At 70.5% G+C, this 24,384-nt stretch overlaps 3 protein-coding genes across 3 annotated transcripts; 2 read left to right on the top strand and 1 right to left on the bottom strand.

Moving 5' to 3' along the window:
- The first annotated feature begins 7,229 nt into the window (after positions 1-7,229).
- On the top strand, positions 7,230-10,748 carry LOC147413398 (intercellular adhesion molecule 1-like). The gene is made up of 5 exons (XM_086478825.1): positions 7,230-7,287; positions 7,949-8,221; positions 8,840-9,118; positions 9,652-9,894; positions 10,576-10,748. Exons 1-5 carry the CDS (start codon positions 7,230-7,232, stop codon positions 10,746-10,748), a joined length of 1,026 nt encoding a protein of 341 aa, XP_086334951.1.
- Positions 10,749-13,587: 2,839 nt separating this feature from the next.
- LOC147413399 (intercellular adhesion molecule 5-like) lies at positions 13,588-17,877 on the top strand. The gene is given in 11 exon segments (XM_086478827.1): positions 13,588-13,645; positions 14,380-14,516; positions 14,518-14,659; positions 14,737-15,048; positions 15,317-15,595; positions 15,673-15,951; positions 16,044-16,286; positions 16,366-16,619; positions 16,966-17,206; positions 17,320-17,583; positions 17,663-17,877. Coding segments are annotated over 11 exon segments (2,424 nt in total).
- Positions 17,878-22,419: 4,542 nt separating this feature from the next.
- FDX2 (ferredoxin 2) lies at positions 22,420-24,032 on the bottom strand. Its single transcript, XM_086478925.1, is given in 7 exon segments — positions 22,420-22,673; positions 23,504-23,541; positions 23,543-23,592; positions 23,703-23,784; positions 23,786-23,810; positions 23,906-23,946; positions 23,949-24,032. Coding segments are annotated over 7 exon segments (477 nt in total). The 3' UTR covers positions 22,420-22,516.
- Positions 24,033-24,384: the final 352 nt, after the last annotated feature.

The following is a 24,384-nucleotide window of genomic DNA, read 5'->3' on the forward strand; positions in this document are numbered from 1 at the left end:
AGAAGAGGAAGACAAATCTTTCGGTGCTTCGGCTTCAGGATGAGGTCACCAGCCTGACGCCGCGGCACCCTGGTGGCATCTTAAGCCACCCACGGCTGGGCGACAGCCGGGTCATGTGCTGGGGGTGGTGGGAAATCACGGGTTTGGGTGCATAATGCTGAGCTCCCCCCCTTCCCAGTTTGGGGGTGCAGGATGGGACCCCCTCCCCCGCTCCCTCCTCTCTCACTGGGGGCACCTGGTCCTGAGCCCGCGGCAGCCGGCGTGGGGGCTGCGGGGACCCTTGCGGCACCGTGGGCTGGAGCAAGACCTGTGGGCCAAGCGGGCGGGGGCAGGGGGGCAATGGGGCAGGAGAATTGCCCCTTCCCAGGGCAGGAGGAGGGCAGGGGGGCGGGGAGAACTGCCCTGGGATGGGGCAGGGGGGCAATGGGGCAGGAGAATTGCCCCTTCCCAGGGCAGGAGGAGGGCAGGGGGACGGGAGCAGGACAGGAGGGCAGGAAAATTGCCCCCTCCCGGGACAGGAGGAGGGCAGGGGGGGCAGAAGAATTGCTCCGTCCTTGGGCGGGGGGGCAGGAGGAGGGCAGGGGGGGGCAGGAGACCTGCCCTGGGATGGGGCAAGGGGGGCAATGGGGCAGAAGAATTGCCCCCTCCCGGGGCAGAAGGAGGGCAGGGGGGGCAGGAGGAGGGCAGGGCGGGCAGGAGAGCAGTGGGGCAGGAGCCCCCCCGGGGGGAACCCCGCCGCCGAAGTCCCCGCAGCACCGGAATTCCCCCGGGGGCCGGGAGGGGCCGGGCTGGCGCCGAGCTCATAAAGCGCCGCCCCGGGCGGGACCGAGAGACCAACGGACGGACGGGCGGACGGACGGACAGACGGAGGGTGCGGTGCGCACCGAGACCCCGAACCGGAGACCCCCGACCCGGACCGGACCCATCCCGGGAAGCCCGAACCGACCCATCCCGGCGAGCCCGAACCGACCGATCCCGGATACCCCGACCGGACCCGCCCCGGGAAGCCCGAACCGACCGATCCCGGAGACCCCGACCGGACCCACCCCGGGGCTCCCGGGGACCCCGAACCGACCGATCCCGGAGACCCCGACCGGACCCACCCCGGGGCTCCCGGGGACCCCGAACCGACCGATCCCGGAGACCCCGACCGGACCCACCCCGGGGCTCCCGGGGACCCCGAACCGACCGATCCCGGAGACTCCGACCGGACCCGCCCCGGGGCTCCCGGGGACCCCGAACCGACCGATCCCGGAGACCCCGACCGGACCCACCCCGGGGCTCCCGGGGACCCCGAACCGACCGATCCCGGAGACTCCGACCGGACCCACCCCGGGGCGACCGGACCCACCCCGGGGCTCCCGAACCGACCGATCCCGGTGCTGCCAGAGCCCAAACCGACCGATCCCGGAGACGCCGACCAGACCCACCCCAGCGCTCCCAACCCCTCCCGGTGTTCCCGAAGAGCCCGCCCCATCCCGGAGGACTGAGCCCACCGGGTGCCGGTACCGGTGCCCACCCCGGCACCCCACCATGCGCCCCGCGGTGCTGCCGCTGGCCCTGTGCACCCTGGGTGTCATCGCAGGTGAGGGGACACCGGGGGACACTGGGCTGGGGGTGGCAGGGAGGGAGGGTGGCGGGGAGCTGGGGGGACCCCTCTTTGCCCCGGTGTGTCCCCGGCACGGAGGGGTGAGGTTGGCGTGAGCGTGTCGGCACAAGCGTGTGGGTGTGAGCGTGTCACCGGCGTCGCGGGGACATCAACGAGACCTTGGCACCGCGAGTGTGTCACGCGAGCCGGGGGGGGACACACGGGACACGGACACGGATGTGTCCCCCCGTGTGAGCGCCAACGTGCCGTCGCGGTGGCGGTGTCAGGCCCTGCCCGGCACCGGTGGTCGGGGTGGGGGTCCTGGATCCATCCCAGCCCCACCTCCGCTTGACCATCGGCGTATCCCACGGGAGGCCCCGGGAAGGAGCCGGCAGCGAGATCCTGTTTGTCCTTGCGAAACACTTGGATCGCAGTGGGAATTTTTTCTGTTTCCCTTCCTGCCCGTGGTTATTCCAGGAAAGGGCAGGACTTTTCCCCTAACACCGATGCCCACGGAGGGAGGGAAACCTCGCTCCCGGGGAATCCCCCACCCGCGGGTCTGACTCACCCCGGGGGGCTTCCTCCGCAGCCCGGTGGGCTCGGTGGCGGATGCTTTGCTGGGAAAGCACCGGCACGTGGGGCGGGAGGGGACCACGGGGATGCAGCGGGCACCAGCTGGGGACGGCTGCTGCCATCCCCGAGGGCCGGACGTGGGTCTTGGTGGTGTGTCGTGTCGTCCCCCCCGCCGCCGTCACCGGATTTCGGGCTGAAGGCTTCCAGCTGGCTGCGGGGGATGGATCCTGCCCACCGGCAAAGCCGGCTACTTCCTGCGGCCGAAGGAGAAGTTCGGCTGCTCTGTGGCTTCTCCCCGCGGCTGGCCGGCTTCCCCCCTGCCACGCCAGGAATGGGGACGAGCCTGGGGGTCCCCTTGATGGCCAACCCCCCCCCCCCAAACCCCTGGCTTCTCCCAGCAGGGCAGTTGGGAGCCTCCTTTGAGCTGTCGGTCGAGCCGGTGGTGCCGGTGGTGGAGCATGGCGGATCAGTCCGGTTGAAGTTGAAGACGACGTGTCAGCATCCCAACGGATCTGGCAACGTGGAGACGTGGATTCGGAAGCAGTTGGTGCGGACGGGGCCGGGGGAGACGGTGGTGGAGCTGCAAAACGTCAGCGCGTGGAACCTCAGCGTCCTCTGCTACTACAGATGCGGGCGGGAGAGGAAGGAGCTGCACACCAAGCTCGCCGTCTACCGTAAGGCACCGCGGGGAGAGGAGGTCCCTGCCCGTCCCGGCACGGCGGGGTCACCCCCATCGCGCTGCGTCTCTCCCCAGGTGTGCTGGAGCCGGCGGTGCTGGAGCCGGTACCGCAGCTGGCGGTGGGTGAGAGCCACGAGCTGGCGTGCAGCGTGGCTGGCGTGGCACCGGTGCGGAACCTGACGGTGATCCTGCGGCGGGGCGGTGAGGTGCTGCACACCAAAACCTTCGAGGAGCACAGCCAGGACGAGCCGACGGCCGTGCGGGTGACCCACCGGCTGACGGCACAGCGCCGGGACAACGGGCAGAACGTCACCTGCCAGGCGCTGCTCGACCTGGAGCCCTACGGCCCGCGCTTCAACACCACCTCCGACCCGCAGACGTTGGCCGTCTACGGTAAGGCGGCACCGGCGTCTTACCGGTGTTTGCTCCACCGTGGTGGAGGCGACCAGCTCATCCCAGGGTGTTTCTCTCCGGCGGCAGAATTCCCGGAGGATCCCAAGCTGGAGACTCACGTCCACCTGGAGATCAATGAGACGGCAGACGCCAACTGCACTGTCGGTCGCGTCTTCCCGGCGGCGACGTTCGAGCTGGCGCTCGCCGACCAGGCCCTGCCGCTCGCCGTCAGCCAGGACGGGCGCCAGGCCACCGTCACCGTGTCCCACAGCCAGCCGGGGGACTTCGAGCTGGTTTGCGCCGTGAGGGTGGGACCCCTGCAGCGGCGGAAGGCGGTGACCGTCCACGTCTACAGTGAGTGCCGGCGGCGGCGGCGGCAAAGACCCACCGGTGGCACGGCCCCGGCGCGTTGTGCCAGAAAGGGGGGGCAACGGTTTCACGCCGTGGCGTCACCAGCCCACCCCGGCGTTGTCTCCATCCCCCGCAGGTTTCCCCTCGCCAAAGCTGGACGTCAGCACCACCAGCCTGGAAGCCGGCGCGGAGGTGACGGGGAGCTGCACTTTGCCGCTCGGCCACTCCGCCGAGGTCCGGCTGCGGATCTGCACCGGCCACCGTGTCCTGGTGGAGTGGGGACAGTCCCCGCTGCCCTTCAGTCTGACGGCGCGTGAGGAAGACGATGGGACGGAGCTGAGGTGTGATGCCAATCTCACCGGCAGCGGCAAAGCCCTGAAGAAGAGCGCGCCCGTCCGGCTCACCGTCACCGGTGAGAGCGCTGCGCCCGGGCTCCATCCCCGGGCTGCCCAAGGGGAAGTTTCTGGGTGGGAATAATTCACGGCGTGTCCCTGTCACGGCTCTTCCCGCAGCCAAACCCCGGCTGGACGACGGGAGCTGCCCCCCCAGCCAGAACTGGACCGAGGGGCAGGATGAGACCCTGCGGTGCTGGGCACGGGGCAACCCCCCGCCCCGCCTGGAGTGCGCCAAGGACGGCGAGACCTTCCCCGCCGGGGAGCCGCGCCGGGTCACCCGCGCCCACGCCGGCACCTACCGCTGCCAGGCCACCAACCCGCTGGGTACAGCCGTCCGGAACGTCACCGTGTGGGTGCACTGTGAGTAGGGGGGGGGGGGTCTGGGGGGGTCCTGGGGGTCTGGGAGGGTCTCAAGGGTCCTGGAAGTCTCTGAGGTATTGGGGGTCTTAGGGGTCCTGGGGGTTTCAGGGGTCCTGGGGGCTCTGGAGGTCTCTGAAGTATTTGGGGTCCTGTGGGTCTCAGGAGGTCCTGGGGGTCCTGATGGTCTTGGGGGGGGTCACAGGCTCACAGAACGGTTGGGGTTGGAAGGGACCTCTGGAGAGCACCTTGTCCAGCCCCCTGCTGGAGCCGGGTCCCCCACACCAGGTCCCCCACACCAGGTCACCCAGAACCACGTCCAGGCAGGTTTTGAGCCTCTCCAGGGACGGAGACCCCACACCCCCCCGGGCAGCCTGCTCAGGGCTCTGCCACCCGCAGAGTAAAGAAGTTTTTCCTCTTCCCGTGCTCCAGCTTGTGCCCGTTGCCCCTTGTCCTGTCACCGGGCACCCCTGGGAAGAGCCTGGCCCCATCCTCTGGACACCCACCCTCGAGATATTGATAAGCGTTGATAAAGTCCCCTCTTGGTCTTCTCCAGGCACAAGAGCCGCAGGTCCCTCAGCCTTTCCTCGCAGGGGAGATGCTCCAGCCCCTCACCACCTCAGCAGCCCTCCGCTGGACTCTCTCCAGCAGTTCCCTGTCCCTCTTGAACTGGGGGGCCCAGAACTGGACCCACTATTCCAGAGATGGCCTCACCAGGGCAGAGCGGAGGGGGAGGAGAACCTCCCTCACCCTGCTGGCCACGCTCTTCTTGATGCCCCCCCAGGATGCCGTTGGCCTTCTTGGCCCCCAGGGCACACGGCTGGCTCATGGTCAACTTGAACCTTCTTCTCCTCCCGTGCTTAGAGAAGCCACCCAGAATGAGCCGTTCCATCACCTTTCCAGCTAACTGTAGTTCCCCGGATCTCCTTCTTGCCCGTTTTGAAGTCCGGGGTGGCGCTGCCTTTCCTCCAGTCCCCCGGCGCCTCTCCTGCCCTCCAGGACCTGTCCAAGATGGAGAGCAGCTTAGCCACAGCATCCACCCCCTCCCTTCGCGCTCGCGGGCACGTCCCATCGGGGCCCATGGATCTGTGGGTGTCCAGTTCTCCTAAAATCCTCAACCGAGGACTAGCCTGCCTTCCTCCAGCCTTCCTCGTCGCATCCCTGCGCACGCTGACAACATTCCTATGCTCCTCCCGAGTGGCCGGTCTCTGCTTCCACCCTTCTTCCACCTTCCTCCTTCCCTTTGAGCGTTTCCAGAAGCGCCTTGCTCATCCATCCCCTTGCCTCCTCCGCTCGATTTCTTCCTCATTGGGATGCATCCATCGAGAGCTCGGAGGAGGAGCAACCGGCTCTCCTGACCCCCCACCTTCTAGAGCCCTGGGATTCCTCCAAGTAGGTCTTTGAAGAGGCTCTCCTGAAGTCCAGGGTTCCCGTCCTACTGATTGCCCTGCTCCTTCCACACAGGATCCTCAACTCCACCATCTCATGGTCCCCACAGCCAAGGCCGCCCCCAACCTTCACGTCCCCGACCAGCCCTTGGTTAGCACGAGGGCCGGCACGGCCTCCTCCTTGGTTCTTCCACCTTACCACCAATGTCCCAGCTCATCCCAGCTCTTCCCACCTTCACCCCAGGACCCTCCGGGACCGGGGGTGCCCGGCTGTGCTGCTTTCCCGGCAGATACCGGGGTGGTTGAAGTCCCCCGTGAGAACCAGGGCTGGTGAGCGTGAGGCTGAGGTCCCAGGGGGTCCTGGTGGTCTTGCTGGGGGGGTCTCGGTGGTCCCGTGGGGACCCTCTGACCACCCATCCCCGCTCTCCGGCAGACTACGACACCGACTTGGTGCTCCCGGTGGCGCTGGTGGTGGCGGCGGCGGTCGCCCTGCTCACCGGCGGGGTGGTCTACGGCGTTTACTACCACCAGAAGAAAATCGGGGAGTACCGGCTGCAGGAGCGGCAGAGGCAGCTGGAGATGGAGCGGTTGCGCCCGCCGGGGGGCTCGGGGCAGACGCCCGCTCTCAACGGTTCGGCTCCACCGGGCCAGGCCAAGGCGGCGGAGGGGCCGGCAGCCCCCCGCCCGTCCCCCTCCCCTGCCCACGGGCAAGCGCCGAGCGCCACGGCCACCGACTCCCTCCTGACGATGTGACCGTGACCTTGGGAACCGGGCGGGAGCCCCGGCGGGACGGTGGACGCTACGGTGAGACGGCGCCGGCGGGCGATGTTGCCGCGGAAAGGCAACAGCTCCCGGATGGGGACGTGCCACGCCGGCACGCGGTTGGGATGCCGGGGCGGGGGCGAGGCGCTGACCTCCCCCCCTCATCGTGGAGATGCTCCTTTTCTCTCCAAACTTGATCCCTTGGGAGACTCGAAGCTGGTGACACTGGGGGTCTCGGTGCCCCGGGGGGAGCATCCAGGCTGAATCCTGGGATTGCGGTGCCGGAGCGGTGTTGGCACCAACACCGGCAGGAGGGCGAGGAGCCGGAGCGGAGGGAGATGCGGCCGCCGGAGAGGCTGGAAGATGCTGCCGCGACGTGTTGCGCCAAAATAAAGGCTGTCGGTGGCAGCACCGGGACCCACCGGCGTTTTGGGTGTGGGTGGGGATGATCAAACCCTGGGGGTGGGTTTCTGGTACCCCAAGTCCTCGGTGGCCACGGTGGGGCCGAGCATGCGCCGCGGTACCCGCTTCCTTCCTCACGCCGCCATTTGCCCAACGGCTTCCGGCACCAGCGCCGGCGCGGGGGACGGCGCTGCCGAGGCGGAGAGGAAGGATGGAGAGCGGCCGGCGCGGCGAGGGATGGGGGGCGATGCGCCTCTGAGCCGGCTGCCCCCCCAGCGCCCTGTGCCGGGGTGATGGGCTCTGGCTCCCGTCCCCGTGGGTCCCCGCTCCCCGGCGCGGCGATGCCCCGGCGCGGCCTCCCCGCGTGGTCCCTCGCCGGGCTGCTCCTGGCTCTCTGCGGTGAGTGCCGTCCCTGGGTCCTGGCTGGTCCCCCCGCACCCTGAGCCGGCTGGGGGCATCCCCTGTGTCCCAGCTCGTCCCATCCGCATCCCGACCCCCCCCTCCCCAGCTCATCCCTGGGGCGTCCCAAGTGTCCCAGATCACCCCAACCCGCCTCCCCGGGGTGTCCCACGTGTCCTAGGTGGTCCCCTTGCGCCCTGATCCAGCTGGGGACATCCCATATGTCCCAGTTTGTCCCCCTGCACCATGACCTGGCTGGGGACATCCCGTGTGTCCCAGCTCATCCCATGTGCCCCAGCTCATCCCATGTGTCCCCAGCTCATACCAAGTCCATCCCAACCCACCTCCTCGGCTCATCCCATGTGTCCCAGCTCATCCCATGTGCCCCAGCTCATCCCATGTTTCCCAGCTCATCCCACCTTCCCCCAACCCACCTCCCCTGGGACATCCCATGGGTCCCATCTCATCCCATGTGCCCCAGCTCATCCCGTGTGTCCCAGCTCATCCCACCTTCCCCCAACCCACCTCCCCTGGGACATCCCATGGGTCCCAGCTCATCCCACATGTCCCAACTCGTCCCACCTTCACCTCACCCCACCACCCCAGCTCATCCCGTGCGTCCCAGCTCATCCCATTCCCCCCTCTGGCCATCCCATTCCAGGACGCCCCACCAACCCCTTCGAGGTGAGGGTGGAGGGGACCTCCTCGGAGGTGGGCTACGGCGGGACGGTGCTGCTGAACTGCTCCAGCAGCTGCGGCGACCCCGAGGCGTTCGGGGGGCTGGAGACCTCCCTCAGCAAGGAGCTGGTGGCCGGGGGGCCGGGCTGGCTGAGCGCGCGGCTCCGCAACATCACCGAGCCCCTCTCCGACATCTTCTGCTACTTCTCCTGCTTTGGGGAAAGGAAGGTGACGACCTTCAGGGTGCTGGCTTACGGTAAGAGGCTGCTCGGGGGAAGGGGGGCTTTCCCGGTGGACTGGGGGATGTGGGAAGGGGGGAGGGATGTGCTGTCCCTGAGAAGGTCCCGCTCCTCTGGGGGGGCAGCGGGATGGGGCAAACTGGGATGGAGCTGGGGTCGTGACTGGTCCTGGTGCAGGGAGGTTGGGATGAGCCGCGTCCCAGATCTGGCAGAGCTCTGGTGCTGGATCTGGCAGCGCTTGGATGGGATCCCCTTTGGGATGGGATGAGCCAAATCCCAGATCCGGCAGAGCTCCGGTGCCAGATCTGGCAGAGCTTGGGCGGGATCCCCTTTGGGATGGGATGAGCCAAATCCCAGATCTGGCAGAGCTCTGGTGCTGGATCTGGCAGCGCTTGGACAGGATCCCCTTTGGGATGGGATGAGCCAAATCCCAGATTTGGCAGAGCTCCGGTGCCAGATCTGGCAGAGCTTGGGCGGGATCCCCTTTGGGATGAGCCAAACCCCAGATCCGGCGGAGCTCCAGCATCGGCTACGGCAGAGCTTGGGATGAGCCGGGTGCCGGCCCGGGCAGCGCTGGGCGGGATCCCCTTTGGGCTGAGCCGAGAAGCCGGGTGCCATCTCCCTGCCCGCCGCAGACCTCCCCCAGCCCCAGCTGGCCCTCAGCACCTCCAACGCCTCCCGCAACGAGACGGTGGCCATCGAGTGCTCCTCGGCACCCAGCCGCCCCCCGGGGCTGAAGCTGCGGCTCCACCGCAGCCGCCGGCCCCCGCAGCCCTGGGCGGAGGGTCCCGTGCGCCTGGAGCTGAGGGCCGGGGAGGAAGATGATGGAGCCGAGTTCGCCTGCGAGGCCCAGCTCAGCGTGGGCAACGAGACGGTGCGGAGGAGCTCGGCCACGGCCACGCTGCACGTCACGTGTGAGTGGGGGGCGCGGGGGCTGCCGGGGGCCGGTGCTGGGGCAAAACCCTCCGGAGCCTTTGCAAAACTCCTCCGTCCTGGCGCAAAGCCCCTCGGCCCGGGTGCAAACCTCTTGGCCCTGCTGCAAACCCCTTCTGGTCCCGTGCAAACACTCCTAATCCCGTGCGAACCCCCTCAATCCCCCGTGCAAACCCCCTTAATCCTGTGCAAAACCCCTCAATCCCGTGCAAACCCCCTCAATCCCGTGCAAACCCCCTTAATCCTGTGCAAACCCCTCCTGGTCCCGTGCAAACCCCCTTAATCCCATGCAAACCCCCTCAATCCCGTGCAAACCACTGCTGCTGTGGCACAAAGCCCCTCAGCCCCACACAAACCCCTCCTGCCCTCGTGCAAAACTTCTTGGCCCTGGTGCAAGGCTTGGGGGCCCCATCCTGGGTTGCAGTGGGGACCCCGGTGACCCCGGCTTGGGGTGGCGGTGACGCCAGGGTTCGTGCCAAAGGGGGGAAACGAGGTGCCGCGGTCTCACCCCCAGACCAGCCCCAGCTGGACGACGGGAGCTGCCCCCCCAGCCAGAACTGGACCGAGGGGCAGGATGAGACCCTGCGGTGCTGGGCACGGGGCAACCCCCCGCCCCGCCTGGAGTGCGCCAAGGACGGCGAGACCTTCCCCGCCGGGGAGCCGCGCCGGGTCACCCGCGCCCACGCCGGCACCTACCGCTGCCAGGCCACCAACCCGCTGGGTACAGCCGTCCGGAACGTCACCGTGTGGGTGCACTGTGAGTAGGGGGGGGATCTGGGGGGTCCTGGGGGTCTGGGGGGGTCTCAAGGGTCCCGGGGGGGTCTTGGGGGTCTCAGGCGTCTTGGGGTTCCTAGGGGTCTTGGAGGTCCTGGGAGTCTCAAGGTTCTTGGGGGGTGTCTCAGGGGTCCTGGGGGTTTTGGGGGTCTCAAGGGTCTTGGGAGTCTCAGGGGTACTGGGGGTCTTGGGAGTCCTGGGGGTCTCAAGGGTCCTGGGAGTCCTGGGGGTCTCAAGGGTCTTGGGAGTCTCAGGGGTACTGGGGGTCTTGGGAGTCCTGGAAGCCTCTGAGGTGTTTGGAGTCCTGGAGGCCTCAAGGGGTCTTGGGAGTCCTGGAAGCCTCTGAGGTGTTTGGAGTCCTGGAGGCCTCAAGGGGTCTTGGGGCTCCTGGGGGGTCCTGGTGGACACAAAGGTCTTGGGGATCCTGGAGATCTCCGGGGTCCTGGGGGTCTTGGGATTCCTGGGCATCCTGGCAGTCTCAAGGGTCCTGAGGGTCTCGGGGGTCCTGGGGCCCTGCAGGGTCCTGGGGGTGCTGGAGGTCCTGGGGATCTTGGGGGTCCCGGGGGGATGGTGCAGCTTCGGTTTTGGGGCTCTTGAGAGTCCCAGAGGTCCTGGGGGTCAGGGGGTACTGACCCCCTGCCCACCCACCCCCGCTCTCCGGCAGACCACGACCCCGACGGGGTGCTCCTGGTGTGGGTGCTGGCGGTGGCGGTGGCCGCCCTGCTCGGCGGCGTCGCCCTTTACCGCGTCTACTACCACAAGACCAAAATCCGGCGGTACCGGCTGCGGCACCGGCGGGAGGCTGCCCCCCCCCGCGGTATGGGGGCTCCACCGTAGCCCCCCACGAGCCCTGTGTGTCCCCCCCGCGAGGAGCCAGCTTGGGGCTGAGGGACGTGTCCAGCCCCACGGGCAGCGGGTGCAGGGGTGGGTGGGGGGGTGGGGGGGGTTGTCACAGCCCCAGGTTGTGCCCAGGGGGGGGCTGGGTGGCCCCAGGGATGGGGACCCCCACCACCACGCGGTGCCCATCACCCCGGCCTCGGGCTCCCCTCCGGGGGGGGCACAAAATGGTCCCTCAATGACAGACTTGGCCTTACGGCCTCGGCCCAACGCGGCGGCGGCGGTCCTTCTGGTGACACAGGGGGGTCACAAGGGCTATACTGGGGTGTACTGGACTGTACTGGGCTGTCCTAGGCTTCACTGGGCTATACCGGGCCGTACTGGGCTGCATTGGACTGCACCGGACTGCGTGGGGCTTTACTAGTCTGTACTGGGCTATATTGGGCTGTGCTGGGCTATACTGGTCTGTACCAGGCTGTACTAGGCTGCATTGAGCTGTACTGGGTTGTATTGGGCTGTACTGGTCCACACTGGGCTGTACTGGGGGGGGTGTCCGGGTCCTGGCTGGCCCCTTGGGAGCAATTAAACGTCCCCCTGGTGCCACCGGCTGCAGGACTGGGGTGCGGGCAGGGGGCTGGGGCACAGGCAGGGGAATGGGGGTACGGGCAAGAGATTGGGGGGCACAGGCAGGGGATTGGGGTACAGGCAGGGGAATGGGGGTACAGGCAGGGGAATGGCGCAGGGGATGGGGGGGCTGGAGCCGGCGTGGGGGGGGGCTGGGCATGGGGGGGGCTGGAGCCAGAGTGGGGGAGGGGCTGTAGGGACAAAGCTGGGGCTGGGGGGGCAGCACTGGGGGGGGGCCAGAGCGGGGCTGGGGTGGGGTGGAGGGGGGGGCGGCGAGTCGGTCCCCGAGTTGGTCCCCGAGCATCCGTCACCGAGCGGGGACCGACACGGAGCGAGGGCGGCCGGAGCGAGCGGGAGCGCGGCAGCGCCTGGCACACGCTGGCACCGTCGCTCCCGCCTTGGCACGACGTCGGCCCACGGCTCGGCTCGGCTCGGCTCGGCTCGGCTCGGCTCGGCTCGGCTCGGCACGGCATGGTGAGGCCTGCTCCGGCCCCCGGCACCACTGAGGGCAGGGAGGTGGCGTGGCGTGGCGTGGCGTGGCGTGGCGTGGCGTGGCGTGGCGTGGCGTGGCGTGGCGTGGCGTGGCGTGAGCCCAGGTAGGGCTGGAGGGGGCCGGAGAGGCATCACGGCGCGCGGGGGGCAACCTGTGGGCGCGTGACACGTGCCGTGCACGCCTGCGTGCACACCCCTGCGTGCACACGTGCGTGTGCGTGTGACGGGCCTGCGTGCATTGCGTGTGCACGCCTGCATCCGCGTGGCACCTGCGCCGACACGCACCCGCACGCTGCGTGCCCACATGCTGCGTGCCTGTGGCGCGTACGCCTGCGTGCACACGCAATGCACACTCGGGTGCACGGTGCACGTGCTATGCAAGCCTGCGTGCACGTGATACACGCGTGGGCATGCACACGCAATGCATGCCCGCACGCACACACGTGGCACGCACCCGCAGTGTGTGCCTGGGTGTACACAACGCACGCATGAGCGTGCACACGCGCTGCACACCTGTATGCACACACAGCGCACATACGGGCATGCACATGCAATGCACATGGTACGCACGCCTGCATGCGGGATACACACATGGGCATGCACATGCAACGCACCCCTGCATGGGGATGATGCACACATGGGCGTGCACGATGCACACGCCTGCATGCGTGATACACGGGTATGCACATGTAATGCACGTCTTCATGCACATGACCGACATGCCTGCATGCATGTGATACACATGTGGGCATGTGCACGCCTGCACGCACACACAATGCACATATGGGCGTGCACATGCAATGCACACCTGCATGCACACACGAGAGTGCACATGCAATGCACACCTACATGCACAAGCAGTGCACACACGGACGTGCACACGCAATGCGCGCCTCCATGCGCATGCAATGCACGCCTGCATGCACAAGCAATGCACACATGGGTGTGCACATGCAGTGCACGCCTGCATGCACACGCAATGCACGCCTGCATGCACGCACCGGCACGCACACCTGGGCATGCACACGCCTTGCACACGCCTTGCACACGCCTTGCACACGCCTTGCACACGCCGTGCACCACCCCCTCCCCCGCCTGGCTACAGGTTGAGCCCCCCCCGCCCCCGCTGCAGCCAGGCCCGTGCCCGTCCCTCCCCCCCTCCGTGGGTGCGCGGGCACGACCCCACGCGTGGGTGGGGGTGGGGGTGGGGACCCAGCCGGTCCCGGTCTGTCGCTGCACCCACGCAGGACCGGCTGCTGCAAAGGGGGAAGGGGGGGGCGCGGGGGGGGGGGGCTGCAGCGCCGAGCACGGGGGGGCCCGATCCGGACGGGGGGGGGGGGGGGGGGGGGGGGGCCCGATCCGGGCCCGTTTCGGGGGGGGTGGGGGTGGGGGTCCTGTGCAGCGCCGGGCACCGGGCGGGGGAGGACGGAGCCCCGGGAGGGCTGAAGCGGGGGCGGGGGGAGGAGCAGCCCCGCGGTACCGGCGCCGTCCTCGCCTCCGTGCGCGGCAGCGGAGGAGCTGCCTTCATCCCCGTCCTCCTCTTCCTCCCCATCCTCCTCCTCCCCATCCTCCGCCCCATCCTCCTCCTCATCCCCATCTTCCCCATCCTCCTCCTCCTCCCCATCCTCCTCCTCACCCCCATCCTCCTCATCACCCCCATCCTCCTCATCCTCCTCCTCCTCCCCGTCCCCGTCCCCCCCCCCCCCAGCGAGGCCGGGACCCGATGGGACCCCCCCCCACGGCCGCGCGGCTGCTGCCCCCGCTCATCCTGGCGCTCGCAGGTATGGGGGGGGGGGGTCTGGGGGGGGGGTCGGGGGGGGGGGTCGGAGGGGGTGGGGGTTGGGTGTAGGGGGGGGTCCGGACGCCTGGGTCCCTCCGGGATGAGGGGGGACACGACCCCCAGGACCCACCGTGTGCGAAGTGCGGGGGGGTGGGGTGTCTCCGGGGACCCCAAGCCACCAGAGACCCTTAATTATACAGGAGGGGACATAGCCCCCCCCCAGCCACCGGGGACCTTAATTAGGGGGGGGGGGGGGGCACCCCTGGGCACCCTTAATTATGGGGGGGTGGGGGAGAAGCCCAGGCGCCTGGGTCCCTTAACTGGGTTGGGGGGAGCCCAGACCCCAGGGACTCACAATTCTGGGGAGGGGGAGGTCGGACCCCCAGGGACCCCCGACATCAGGGACCCTTAATGCTGGGGGGGGGGCTAAGGGGGGGGGGGGGGGGTGGACCCCAAGAGCCCGGATGCCTGGGTCCCTTTTTTTCAGGGGGGGGGTGTGGAATGGGCCCCTGGGACCCCAAACACTGGGTCCCTTATCGGGGGGGGTGGGGGAATGGACCCCAAGGACTCCCCCAGGAGCCCTGACACCTGGGTCCCCTCCTGGGAATGGGGGTGTCTTGGCTCGCTGGGGTGGGTGTCCCCCCCCACACACACAGCCGGGATTGGGGGGGGTCTCCAGCCGGGGGGTGCCGGGGCTGAGCCGCCGGGGGCTGCCCGCGGTGGGGGCTCTCACAGGGGCCGCCCGGGGGACGTTCACGGTGGGGGCCTGGCCGCGGGTGGCCGTGGTGCCCTTCGGGGGCTCGGTGGCCATCAACTGCAGCCGCAGCGCCTGCCCGGGGGGCAACGCCACGCTGGGGCTGGAGACCCCCCTGGCCGTGGACGCGGGGGGCCGGTGGGCGCCGCTGGCAAAGCTTCCGGCTCCTCAACGTCTCCCAGTGGAGCCCCGGCACCGCCACGTGCTACGGGCGCTGCGGTGACGCCCAGGCCAACGCCAGCGCCGGCATCCTCGTCTACCGTGAGTGCCGGGGGTCGAGGGGGGCTGGGTGGCGTGGGGTGGCCGCGGCTGACGGTTTGGTGGTCGCCGCTTCCCAGGGTTGCCAGAGCGGGTGGTGCTGGAGCCGGTGCCGGCCATGGCGGTGGGTGAGAGCCGAAACCTGACGTGCCGGGTGGTGGAGGTGGCTCCGGTGGGGAACTTGACGGTGACGTTGCGCCGAGGCGCCGAAACGCTGCGGACGGAGAGTTTCGGCGCCGCCGAAGGCAGCGCCAGCGTGGCCGTCAGTCACCTGCTGACCGCCGGCCCCGGGGACCACGGGCAGGACGTCACCTGCCACGCCGAGCTGTCCCTGCGGCCCCACGGGCCCCTCTTCGCCCGCGCCGCCGCCCCCGTCAAGCTGTCGGTATTCGGTGAGTCCCCACCGCGCGGCCGGGCTCCGGCGTTGGGGCGGGTGGTCCTGCCCGGGGGGAAGGAGCCAGGGAGCAGCTCGGCACCACCCTGTCCCCATCCCGTCCCAGTATCCTTGGGACTGGCCAGCTGAGCGCCACGACTCTCAACCCGTTCGTGGTGCCCACCACGCCGTGCCGAACCCCTCCCTACCCTTGTCTGGTGGCCGCGGTGACGCCGGGATCCCCGCTCCCACCCTGTCGTGGTCCCGGTGACACCGCGTCCCCGCAGCTCTCCCCGAGCCACCCCAGCTCCAGGCTCCCACCCGCCTCGAAGCCGGCACCAGCGCCAACGCCAGCTGCCGGATCGCCGGTGCCTTCCCGGCTGGGGATGTCCGCTTCACCATCAGCCTGGCAGAGCAGAGCCTAAACTTCACCGTGGCGGCTGCCGGGGACGTGGTGACAGCCATCACCACGCTCTCGCCCGGCACCCCAGGGCAGCAGGAGCTGACCTGCACCGCGGCGGTGGCGACAGCCGCGCGGATGGCGCGGCGACAACTCCACGTCTACCGTAAGGCGCCGGGCGCAGTGGGGCGACAACCGGAGCCCGTCGCCAAATCCCGTCGGACCCACGGCCCCTTCCCGCAGGTTTCCCGGCGCCCGTCCTGGAGCTGAGCCCAGCGTCGGCGCCGGCGGGCAGCGAAGTGACGGTGGCGTGCCGCGCCGGGGTCACCGAACCCCCCGCCGTCCGGCTGCAGCTCCGCGATGCCGACGGAGGGGTCCTGGCCGAGGGGCCGCAGTCCCGGCTGGAGCTGCGGTTGGTGGCCCGGCGGGAGGATGACGGGCGGGGATTTGGGTGCCGGGCCAGCCTGGTGGTCGGCGATGGCACGGTGACGAAGGACGCGGACGACCGGCTCGTCGTGCTCTGTGAGTGCCACGCCGGAGCGGCCCGGCTGTGCCCGCGGCAACCGGCACGGTCTGCTCTCGGCGTTCCCGGTGCATCCCTCCGTCTTTTCCAGATATGCCCGAAATGGCGGCGAGCGACTGCCCCGGCAACCGCACGTGGCTGCGGGGGACGCGGGAAGCCCTGTCCTGCCGCGCCACCGGCAACCCCGCGCCCACCGTCACCTGCAGCAGGAACGGCGTCGCCGTCAGCGCCGGGGAGCCGGAGCTGGTCACCCGTTCCCGAGCCGGCACCTACCTCTGCAACGCCACCAACAGCCTGGGGACGCGGAGCCGGCGGGTCACCGTCCGCGTCGAGTGTGAGCGGTGCCGGTATCTCTCGCCGCAGCCGCGCCGGCGGCAACGGCGCTAACCAGGACCCCTCTTTTCTCCCCCAAGATGAGCCCACCCTGACGGAGAGGGGCTGCCCGGCGCACCGCACCTGGGTGGAGGGCGAGCGGCGGGACCTGGCGTGCCGCGCCGAAGGGGACCCCCCGCCCAGCACCCGCTGTGCCCGCGACGGCGCTGCCACCCGCGTGCGGGGAGCGAGCCGGGCCGTCAGCCGGGGCGCCGACGCCGGCCGCTACGTCTGCCGGGCCACCAACAAGCACGGCTCGGCCATCCGCAGCGTCGTCGTCACCGTTCGAGTGTGAGTTCTGGGAGGGGGCGGGGGATCTGGCAGTGCCAGGGATCTGGTGGTGCCGGGGATCTGGTGGTGCCAGGGATGGGGATCCCGCAGCCAGGCTGGGGATCTGGTGGTGCCGGGGGATGGGGATCCTGCAACCGGGCTGAGGATCTGGTGGTGCCGGCCATGCCATGTCTGTGCCGGGGACTCCATAGCCGCGCCAGGGATGCCACGACCATGCTGGGGATGCCAAAGCTGTGCCGGGGATGCCACGGCTGGGCTACGTGGCTGGTCCTGTACCCCACCTGGGTGGGGGGACGCCCAGCCCCCAGCCTCGCCGGCACCCACCGCGGCCCTCCCGCTTTGCAGACGAGCCGAGCATCGGCGAGACGGGCTGCCCGGCGCGGCGGCTCTGGGTGGAGGGGACGCCGGCAGAGCTGGTCTGTGCCGCCAGCGGGAACCCCCCACCCCACGTTGCCTGCTCCAAGCTGGGGGACGGCCAGGACCCCCCGCCGGCGAGCCCCAACGTCACCCGCGCCCACGCCGGCACCTACCAGTGCCGGGCCACCAACGCCCACGGCTCTGCCCTCCGCAACGTCACCGTCGCCGTCGAGTGTGAGTGCAGGGAGTGGCTGTTTTGGGGCGGAAAAGGGGGTTTTGGTGATTTGTTTTTTTCATTAAATGCCGAGCAGCGGGTTCGGCTGACGGACGGTGCCGCCCCGGTGCAGACAGCCCCGCCGCGGTCAGCCTGCGCGTGCTGCCCTCCGCCAACGTCTCCCGCGGCGCCAGCTTCAGCGTGGAGTGCCGCGCCGAGGGGCTGCCCACCCCCACCTACGGCTGGGCGCTGCCGCCTGCCCCCAACCTCCGCTTCGCCGCCGATAACCGCTCGGTAGCCGTCGCCGGTGCCGCCGCCGCCAACCGGGGCCTTTATACCTGCACCGCGACCAACAGGCACGGCCGGCAAGCCGGCAGCGTGATGGTCCGGGTGGACGGTGAGATGGGGCGCAGGGTAAAGGTGGGGGTGGCTCTCCGCCACCGCCGCGGCGTCACCGGCCCCCTCCCGCCCCGCAGAGAGCCGGCTGGCGCTGCTGGCCTCGCTGGGCTCCTTGGGCGCTGTCACCGCGGTGGGTTTGGCGGCCGCCGGCGGGTACTACCTGAAGACGACGGCGTGCAAGAAGGGGGAATACAACGTGCGCGACGCCGAGGGCTCCTCCGAAGCCGCCTGCCTGCACCGGCAACGCCACGACCGCGGGGAGATTTATGGCATCCAGCTCACCCAGCCGTAACCAGAACATCCCCAGCGCAGGGGCGGGGGGGGGGGGGGGGAGGTTTGGGGGTCCCTGTGTACCCCCGGCTTCGGCCTCAGAGGGGGTTCGGGGGGCAATTTGGGGTTTTTTTTGGTGTTTTTTAATCGTTTCGGCGCCATGCCAAGGGCGGCGCAGCCGTAACTCAGGGGGGTGCTCGGGGGGAGCCGCAGCCGCCGGTTCGGCTCTTCCCGGGGGATAAAGCGACGCCCAATAAATGATTCCGCTTTAACGGGAGGGAGGAAGACGGTGGCGCCGGCTGGGGAGGGGACATACACACACGGACCCCGGGGGAGCCCTGCTCCGAGCCCCCCGGCTCCACAGAGGGGACCCCGGCACCCCCTGGGGTGTCCCCCCCCCGCCCTGCCCCCACCTTGGGCACCATCTCACTGTCCCCAAGCCTTGTCCCATGTCCCCAACCCACAGCCCGGGAGGGGGGGGAACCCCCACCTGGCCACCACCTCGTTGTCCCCAAACCCCATCCCGCACCCTGGACCCCCCGTCCTCATCCCCCCCCAGGCTCCCTGCTGGGGCCACCGAGCCACCGGTGGCGGCACCAACGCCCGGCCAAGCACCGGCTCCCCCCGATGTCCCCCCGCAACGCCACAACCGACACCCCGGGAGCGGGTGACACCGGGACACGCCAAGCTGCCACCAGCACCAGGACATTTAATTGCTCCCAAGGGATCAGCCAGGACCCCCGACACCCCCCCAGCCCTCCACCGCCGTCACCGCTGCCACCGATGATGTCCCCTCGCCGTCACCTCCTCCCGCCGCCGGCCGGGTGACACCGCTCCCCACAATGGGGACATCGGGGACGGGGGGTCTCGCTCTTCCCGGGGACGTTCCAGCACCGCTGGCACCGCACCCGGTACTTCTTGTACCTGGGAGACACCCCTGGGGTGAAGCGGCTGCCGGGGGTCCCTGGGGGTGTCCCCAAGGCGCGGGGAGGGTGGGGGTGTCCCCAGGGTGGGGGTCCCTGTCCCCTACCTGATGCCGCAGGCGTTGCAGAGGGGGGTCCCGTTCTCGGCCGCCCGCCAAAGCGGGGTCCGGCGCGTCTTGCAGGAGGCGCAGCGCTTGCTCCCTGCGGGGGACACGCGGCTGCACCCCCAAACCCCAGCGGTGTTGGGGTTCGGGGACACATCCCCCCCCCCCACCCCCACCCCCAGGGACCCCCCAGCCTTACCCTGGGCGAGGGGAACGTCGTCCTCCGAGCTGCTGCCCGCCCCGGGGGTCCCGGCTGGGGGGCTGCTCCCCCGGCTCCGGCGGGGCTCCCTGCGGGACAGGGGGGTGTCAGGGCAGGGGACCCCGCTGGAATGGGGGGGTCGTGTGTCCCCCCCCCCCTCGTGGGGTGGTGGGTCCCCAGGGGCCATGGCCGGGGAACGGAGGGTCTGGCCTGGTGGGGAAGGGGAAGGTGCAGCCAGACAGACGGACAGGGCAGCCCAAGGTCCGGGGGTGCGGACGGACAGACAGACGGGGCAGCCAAAAGCCTGGGCGTGCCCAGGGGTGCGCCGGACAGACGGACGGAGCAGTGCGAGTCACCCAGGGGTGCGCCGGACAGACGGACGGAGCACGTGAGGTGCCCAGGGGTGCGCCGGACAGACGGACGGAGCAGTGCGAGTCACCCAGGGGTGCGCCGGACAGACAGACGGAGCACGTGAGGTGCCCAGGGGTGTGCCGGACAGACGGACGGCAGGGCCAAGGCCCGGTACCTGCCGCCGCGGGCGGTGATGAAGAGGCGGCAGCCTTCGGCGCTGCCGGCGGGGAGGCCCAGGCGCATGCGGAGGGTCACCCCACGGAAAGAGGGGTCCCGGGGCTCGGCGCCGCGCTGGGGGGCTGCCTGCTTGCGCCGCCGCCCGCGGCCGCTACCGGTGCCGTTACCGATGCCATTACTGGTGCCACTGCCGTTACTGGTGCCATTACTGGTGTCACTGCCATTACCGGTGCCATTACCAATGCCATTACCGGTGCCACTGCCGTTATTGGTGCCGTTGCTGGTGCCACTGCCGTTACCAGTGCTGCTACCAGTGCCATTATCGATGCCATTACTGGTGCCACTGCTGTTATTGGTGCCGTTGCTTGTGCCGTTACTGGTGTCACTGCCATTACCAATGGCATTGCTGGTGCCACTGATGCTACTGGTGTCACTGCCGTTACTGGAGTCACTGCCATTACCAGTGCTGTTACCAGTGCCGTTACTGATGCCATTGCTGGTGCCACTACCACTACCGGTGCCATTACCAGTGCCACTGCCGTTACTGGTGCCGTTACTGGTGCCGTTACCGGTGCCGTTACCGGTGCCGCCAGCCAGGTGCCGGCACTGGAGGCTGATGAGGCTGAGGGCGTCGGGGCCGCTGGTGGGGGCCGGGGGGAGCCCGGGGTGCTCCGGGGGGGCGGCGGGGGGCGCCGGGGGGGTCTCGGGGGGGGGCAGCAGCCGCGCCGTCTCCTGCAGGAAGGTGAGACCCTCCCCGGGGGGGGCCGGGGGGCTCCAGGGCCCCGGGGGGGACTCCGGGACCCCGCTCCTGCCCGGGGGGGCTGCCGTTAGGGGGCGGGAGGGGGTGGAGACCCCCCCACTCCTCCCCAAGGGGCTGCACGGGGACACCCGGCTCCCCCCGGCTGAGCCAGCCCCGGGCCCGGGGCTCCCGGTTCCCCCCCGGTTTGGCCATTCCCGCTCCTCCCCGTTCCCCCCCGGCGGCACCATCCCCGGTCCCGGTTCCCTCCCGGTGGGACCATCCCCTGTTCTCCCGGTTCATCCCCGGTCCCTGCTCCCCGGCCTGGCCGGACCGTCCCCGGTCCCGGTCCTCTCGGCTCCCCTCGGTGGGACCATCCCCGGTCCCGGTGCTCCCGGTGGGACCATCCCTGGTTCTCCCAGTTCCCCCCCCAGTGGGACCATCCCCAGTCCCGGGGCTCCCAGTTCCCCCCACGGTGGGATCATCTCCGGTCCTCCCGGTTCACGCCCCGGTGGGACCGTCCCTGGTTCTCCCGGTTCTCCTCACCCCCGGTGGGACCACCCCCGGTCCCGGTTCCCCCCGTTCCCCCCCTCCCTGGCCCCAGTTCCCCCTCCCGGTCCCGGTTCCCCTCCCCCGGTGGGATCATCCCCGGTCCTCCCGGTTCACGCCCCGGTGGGACCATCCCCCGTCCCGGTTCCCCCGTTCCCCCGTTCCCCCCTCCCCGGTCCCCGTCCCCGTCCCCGTCCCCATCCCCGTCCCCTCACGGTGGGACCCTCCCCAGCCCCAGATCCCCCCCGGTCCCTGTTTCCCCCCCCCCCCCCCCCCCGGTGGGATCACCCCTGCTTCTCCCGGTTCCCCCCGCGGTGGGACCACCCCCGGTCCTCCCGGTTCCCACCTGCGGGCTCGGGGGCCGCCGGTCGCGCCCCCCCCGGGGCTGGGGGGCGGCAGGAGGGGCCGGCAGGGCTCGGGCTCGGGGTCGAGGCAGAGCAGCCGCTGGAGCAGCGAGAAGTCGGGGGGCTGCCCCTCCAGGAAGAGCTGCTCCGCCATCACCGGCACCGGCACCGGCACCGGGCCCGGCCCTAAACCGGCTCCAGCTGCGCGGGGGCGGGGGCAGCCGGGGGCGGGGGGGGGTCGGGGAACCGGGGCAGGGACGCCCGGCACGGGGCAGGGACCCCCTGGGTGCGGCAGGACACCAGATGGGGGCGGGACCCCCCCCCCCCCGGACAGGGCAGGGACCCCCAGGGTGGAGCAGGACCCCCCCCCAAGAGGAGCAGGACCCTATAGGGGGGCAGAACCCCCCCCCCAGGACAGGGACTCCCATGGTGGGGCAGACCCCCCCCCCCAAAGTGGAGCAGGACCCTATAGGGGGGCAGAACCCCCCCCTCCGCAGCAGGGCACGACCCAACATGGGGCAGGGACCCCCCAGGATGGGTAGGACCCCCTTATGGGGTACAGAGGCCCCCCCCCCCCCCGGATGGGGCAGCACCCACGGGGTGGGGGGTGGGGATTCACGCCCCACACGCTCTCCGTACCCCCCCCCCCCCCCCCAGGACCCAGCTGATCCCAAAGGGTCCCCCCAAATCCCCTCCCCAAATCACCCCCGGCTCAAATCATCCCCACTGAGGGCGGGGGGGTGGCCCTGACCCCCCCCCAGATGGACCCTGACCCCCCCAAAGGCACCCTGACCCCCCCTCAAGACACCCCGACCCCCCCTCAAGACACCCTGACGCCCCCAAAGGCACCCTGACCCCCCCTCAAGACACCCCGACCCCCCCTCAAGACACCCTGACCCCCCCAAAGGCACCCCAACCCCCCCAAAGGCACTCTGACCCCCCCCGAGGGACCCCGACCCCCCCCAGATGCACCCCGAGCACCACTCAGACGACATTTATTCTTAACGAACCGCAACGCTCATTACCCCAAATCCCAACCCCCCCAAAATAAGTTGGGGGGGGGGGGAGGGGGGGGCAGAGCCCAGTGTCACCCCCCCCCCAGAATCACCCCCCACCCCCCCGGCTCTGCTGCCACCGTCACCGTCCCGCAGCGCCTCCCCCCAGCTCGGGGGGGTCCCCGCCGTGTCCTGCTTTGCGGGGGGGTGTTTGTCCCGCTTGGGGGGGGTGTATCCCGCTGGGGGGGGGGGTCGTTCAGCCTGGGGTCCCCCCCCCCCGTTGTCAGTGGGGTTTGGGGACGTGCCCGTCCACGTAGAAGTTGCGGGTGACGCGGGGGAGGGTGAACTGGGCCCCCTCCAGCGCCGGCGTCAGCAGGACCTGGCAGCCCAGGCGGGAGTTCTCCTGCAGCAGCGGGGCCTGGTCCAGCAGGTCCTCTTCCCTGGGGGGGGGGGGGGGCACAAAAATTTGGGGGGGGGGTGTCGCAGAAAAACAGTGGGGGTCCCCCAGGGTCATGGGGAGTCGGGGAGGTGGGTTTCATGGGGAGAGTGGGGGGCTGGGGGGGGTGGGATAGGGGGGTTAAGGGGGTTAAGGGGGCTGGGGGACACACACGGGGGGTCTTGGGGGGGGCTGTGGTGCCTTGGGGGGGTCAGGGTGATCCCTGGGGGGGGGCTGGGGTCGTTGGGGGGGGGGGGGGGGCAGGGGTGGTCCCTTGGAGGGGTCAAGGTGGTCCCTGAGTGGAGGCTGTGGTCCCTGGGGGGGTTCAGGGTGGTCTCGGGGGGAAGCGGGGGGGGGGGGCTGTGGTGCCTTGGGGGGGGTCAGGGTGGTCTCTAGAGGGGCTGTGGTCCTTGGGGGGTGCGGGGGGGGGTCAGGGTGGTCTCTAGAGGGGCTGTGGTCCTTGGGGGGGTGCGGGGGGGGGGGTCAGGGTGGTCTCTAGAGGGGCTGTGGTCCTTGGGGGGGTGCGGGGGGGGGGGTCAGGGCGGTCTCTAGAGGGGCTGTGGTCCTTGGGGGGTGCGGGGGGGGGGGGGTCAGGGTGGTCTCTAGAGGGGCTGTGGTCCTTGGGGGGGTGCGGGGGGGGGGGGGTCAGGGTGGTCTCTGGGTGGGGCTGTGGTCCCTGGGGGGGGGTTCAGGGTGGTCTCGGGGGGGGTGCGGGGGGGGTAATTAGGAGCCCCCAGGGGTTTGCTGGGGTCCTGGGAGGGGGTCAGGAGTCTCCGGGGGTCCCCAGAAGCCAGCGGGGATCGGGGGGGGGACGACCCCGGGGGGGGCCGTTACCGCTCGTCGGGAGCCGGGAGCCGGTCGAGGTGGGGGGGCGCTGACATAGACGTGGCAAGTGGAACAAGCCAGGGAGGCCTCGCAGGCGCCTGCGGGACCGCCCCCGCTCAGCACCGGGACCCCCCCTCACGGTACCGGGACCCCCCCCCCCTCCCTCCCACCCCCCGGTTCCCGGTGCCGCCGCGGTGCCGGTACCGACCCTCCAGCTCCAGCCCGTGCCGCTGCGCCAAGTGCAGCACGTTGTCCCCGACGCGGCCCTGCACCGGGACGTGACGACCCCGTCCGGTCCACGAAGACGACGTTCACCCTGGGGGGCGGGAACGGGACACGGGACACCGGGAGTCAGCACCGGGACCCCTCCCGGTGCCCGTCCCGCCGCCCCGGGCCCGCCCCGGTACCCACACGGCGGCCTCCGGTTCCTCCGCCGCGGCGCCGCCGCCGCCGCCCCCCGCCGAGGCCCCCGCACCGCTCCCCGCAGCAGCCGCCGCGTCACGGAGCCGCCGGTGGCCGCCGCCATGGAGGCCGCCATGACAGGCGACACGTGACCGCCGAGGCCTGAAGGGAGCCGCGCTGGTCCTAGTGCCCGCCGCGGCGCTGGTCATTGAACCGCCCCATTGAACCTTCCCCGGGGGGGGGGCACCCTCCCACTGGGGGGGACCCAGGAGCCCCTCGCATTGGGGGGGACCCCAGCACGACGCAGAAGACCCCTCTCATCGCAGGTGGACACCTCCAGGGGACCCCGTGTAATTGGGGGTGGGTGGGCTCCTTGCATGAGGAGGGAGCACAAAGGACCCCCCCAAATGGGGAGGGGGGCCCACATATGAAGGGAAGGGGGGGGGGAGGAAACATCACCCCAGAAGCAGAGGAACCCCCTTGCACGG

The sequence above is a fragment of the Leptosomus discolor genome, chromosome 28 (genome assembly GCF_034619465.1).
Source record: "Leptosomus discolor isolate bLepDis1 chromosome 28, bLepDis1.hap2, whole genome shotgun sequence".
NCBI lineage: Eukaryota > Metazoa > Chordata > Aves > Leptosomiformes > Leptosomidae > Leptosomus > Leptosomus discolor.

What these genes read in the sequence shown, in the direction of transcription:
- LOC147413398 (XM_086478825.1), top strand. Translation starts at nt 7,230, where the DNA reads ATGCCCCGGCGCGGCCTCCCCGCGTGGTCCCTCGCCGGGCTGCTCCTG. An exon ending in GCTGCTCCTGGCTCTCTGCG is followed by an intron (nt 7,288 to 7,948) that starts GTGAGTGCCGTC and finishes ATCCCATTCCAG; the next exon opens with GACGCCCCACCAACCCCTTC. An exon ending in GGCCACGCTGCACGTCACGT is followed by an intron (nt 9,119 to 9,651) that starts GTGAGTGGGGGG and finishes TCTCACCCCCAG; the next exon opens with ACCAGCCCCAGCTGGACGAC.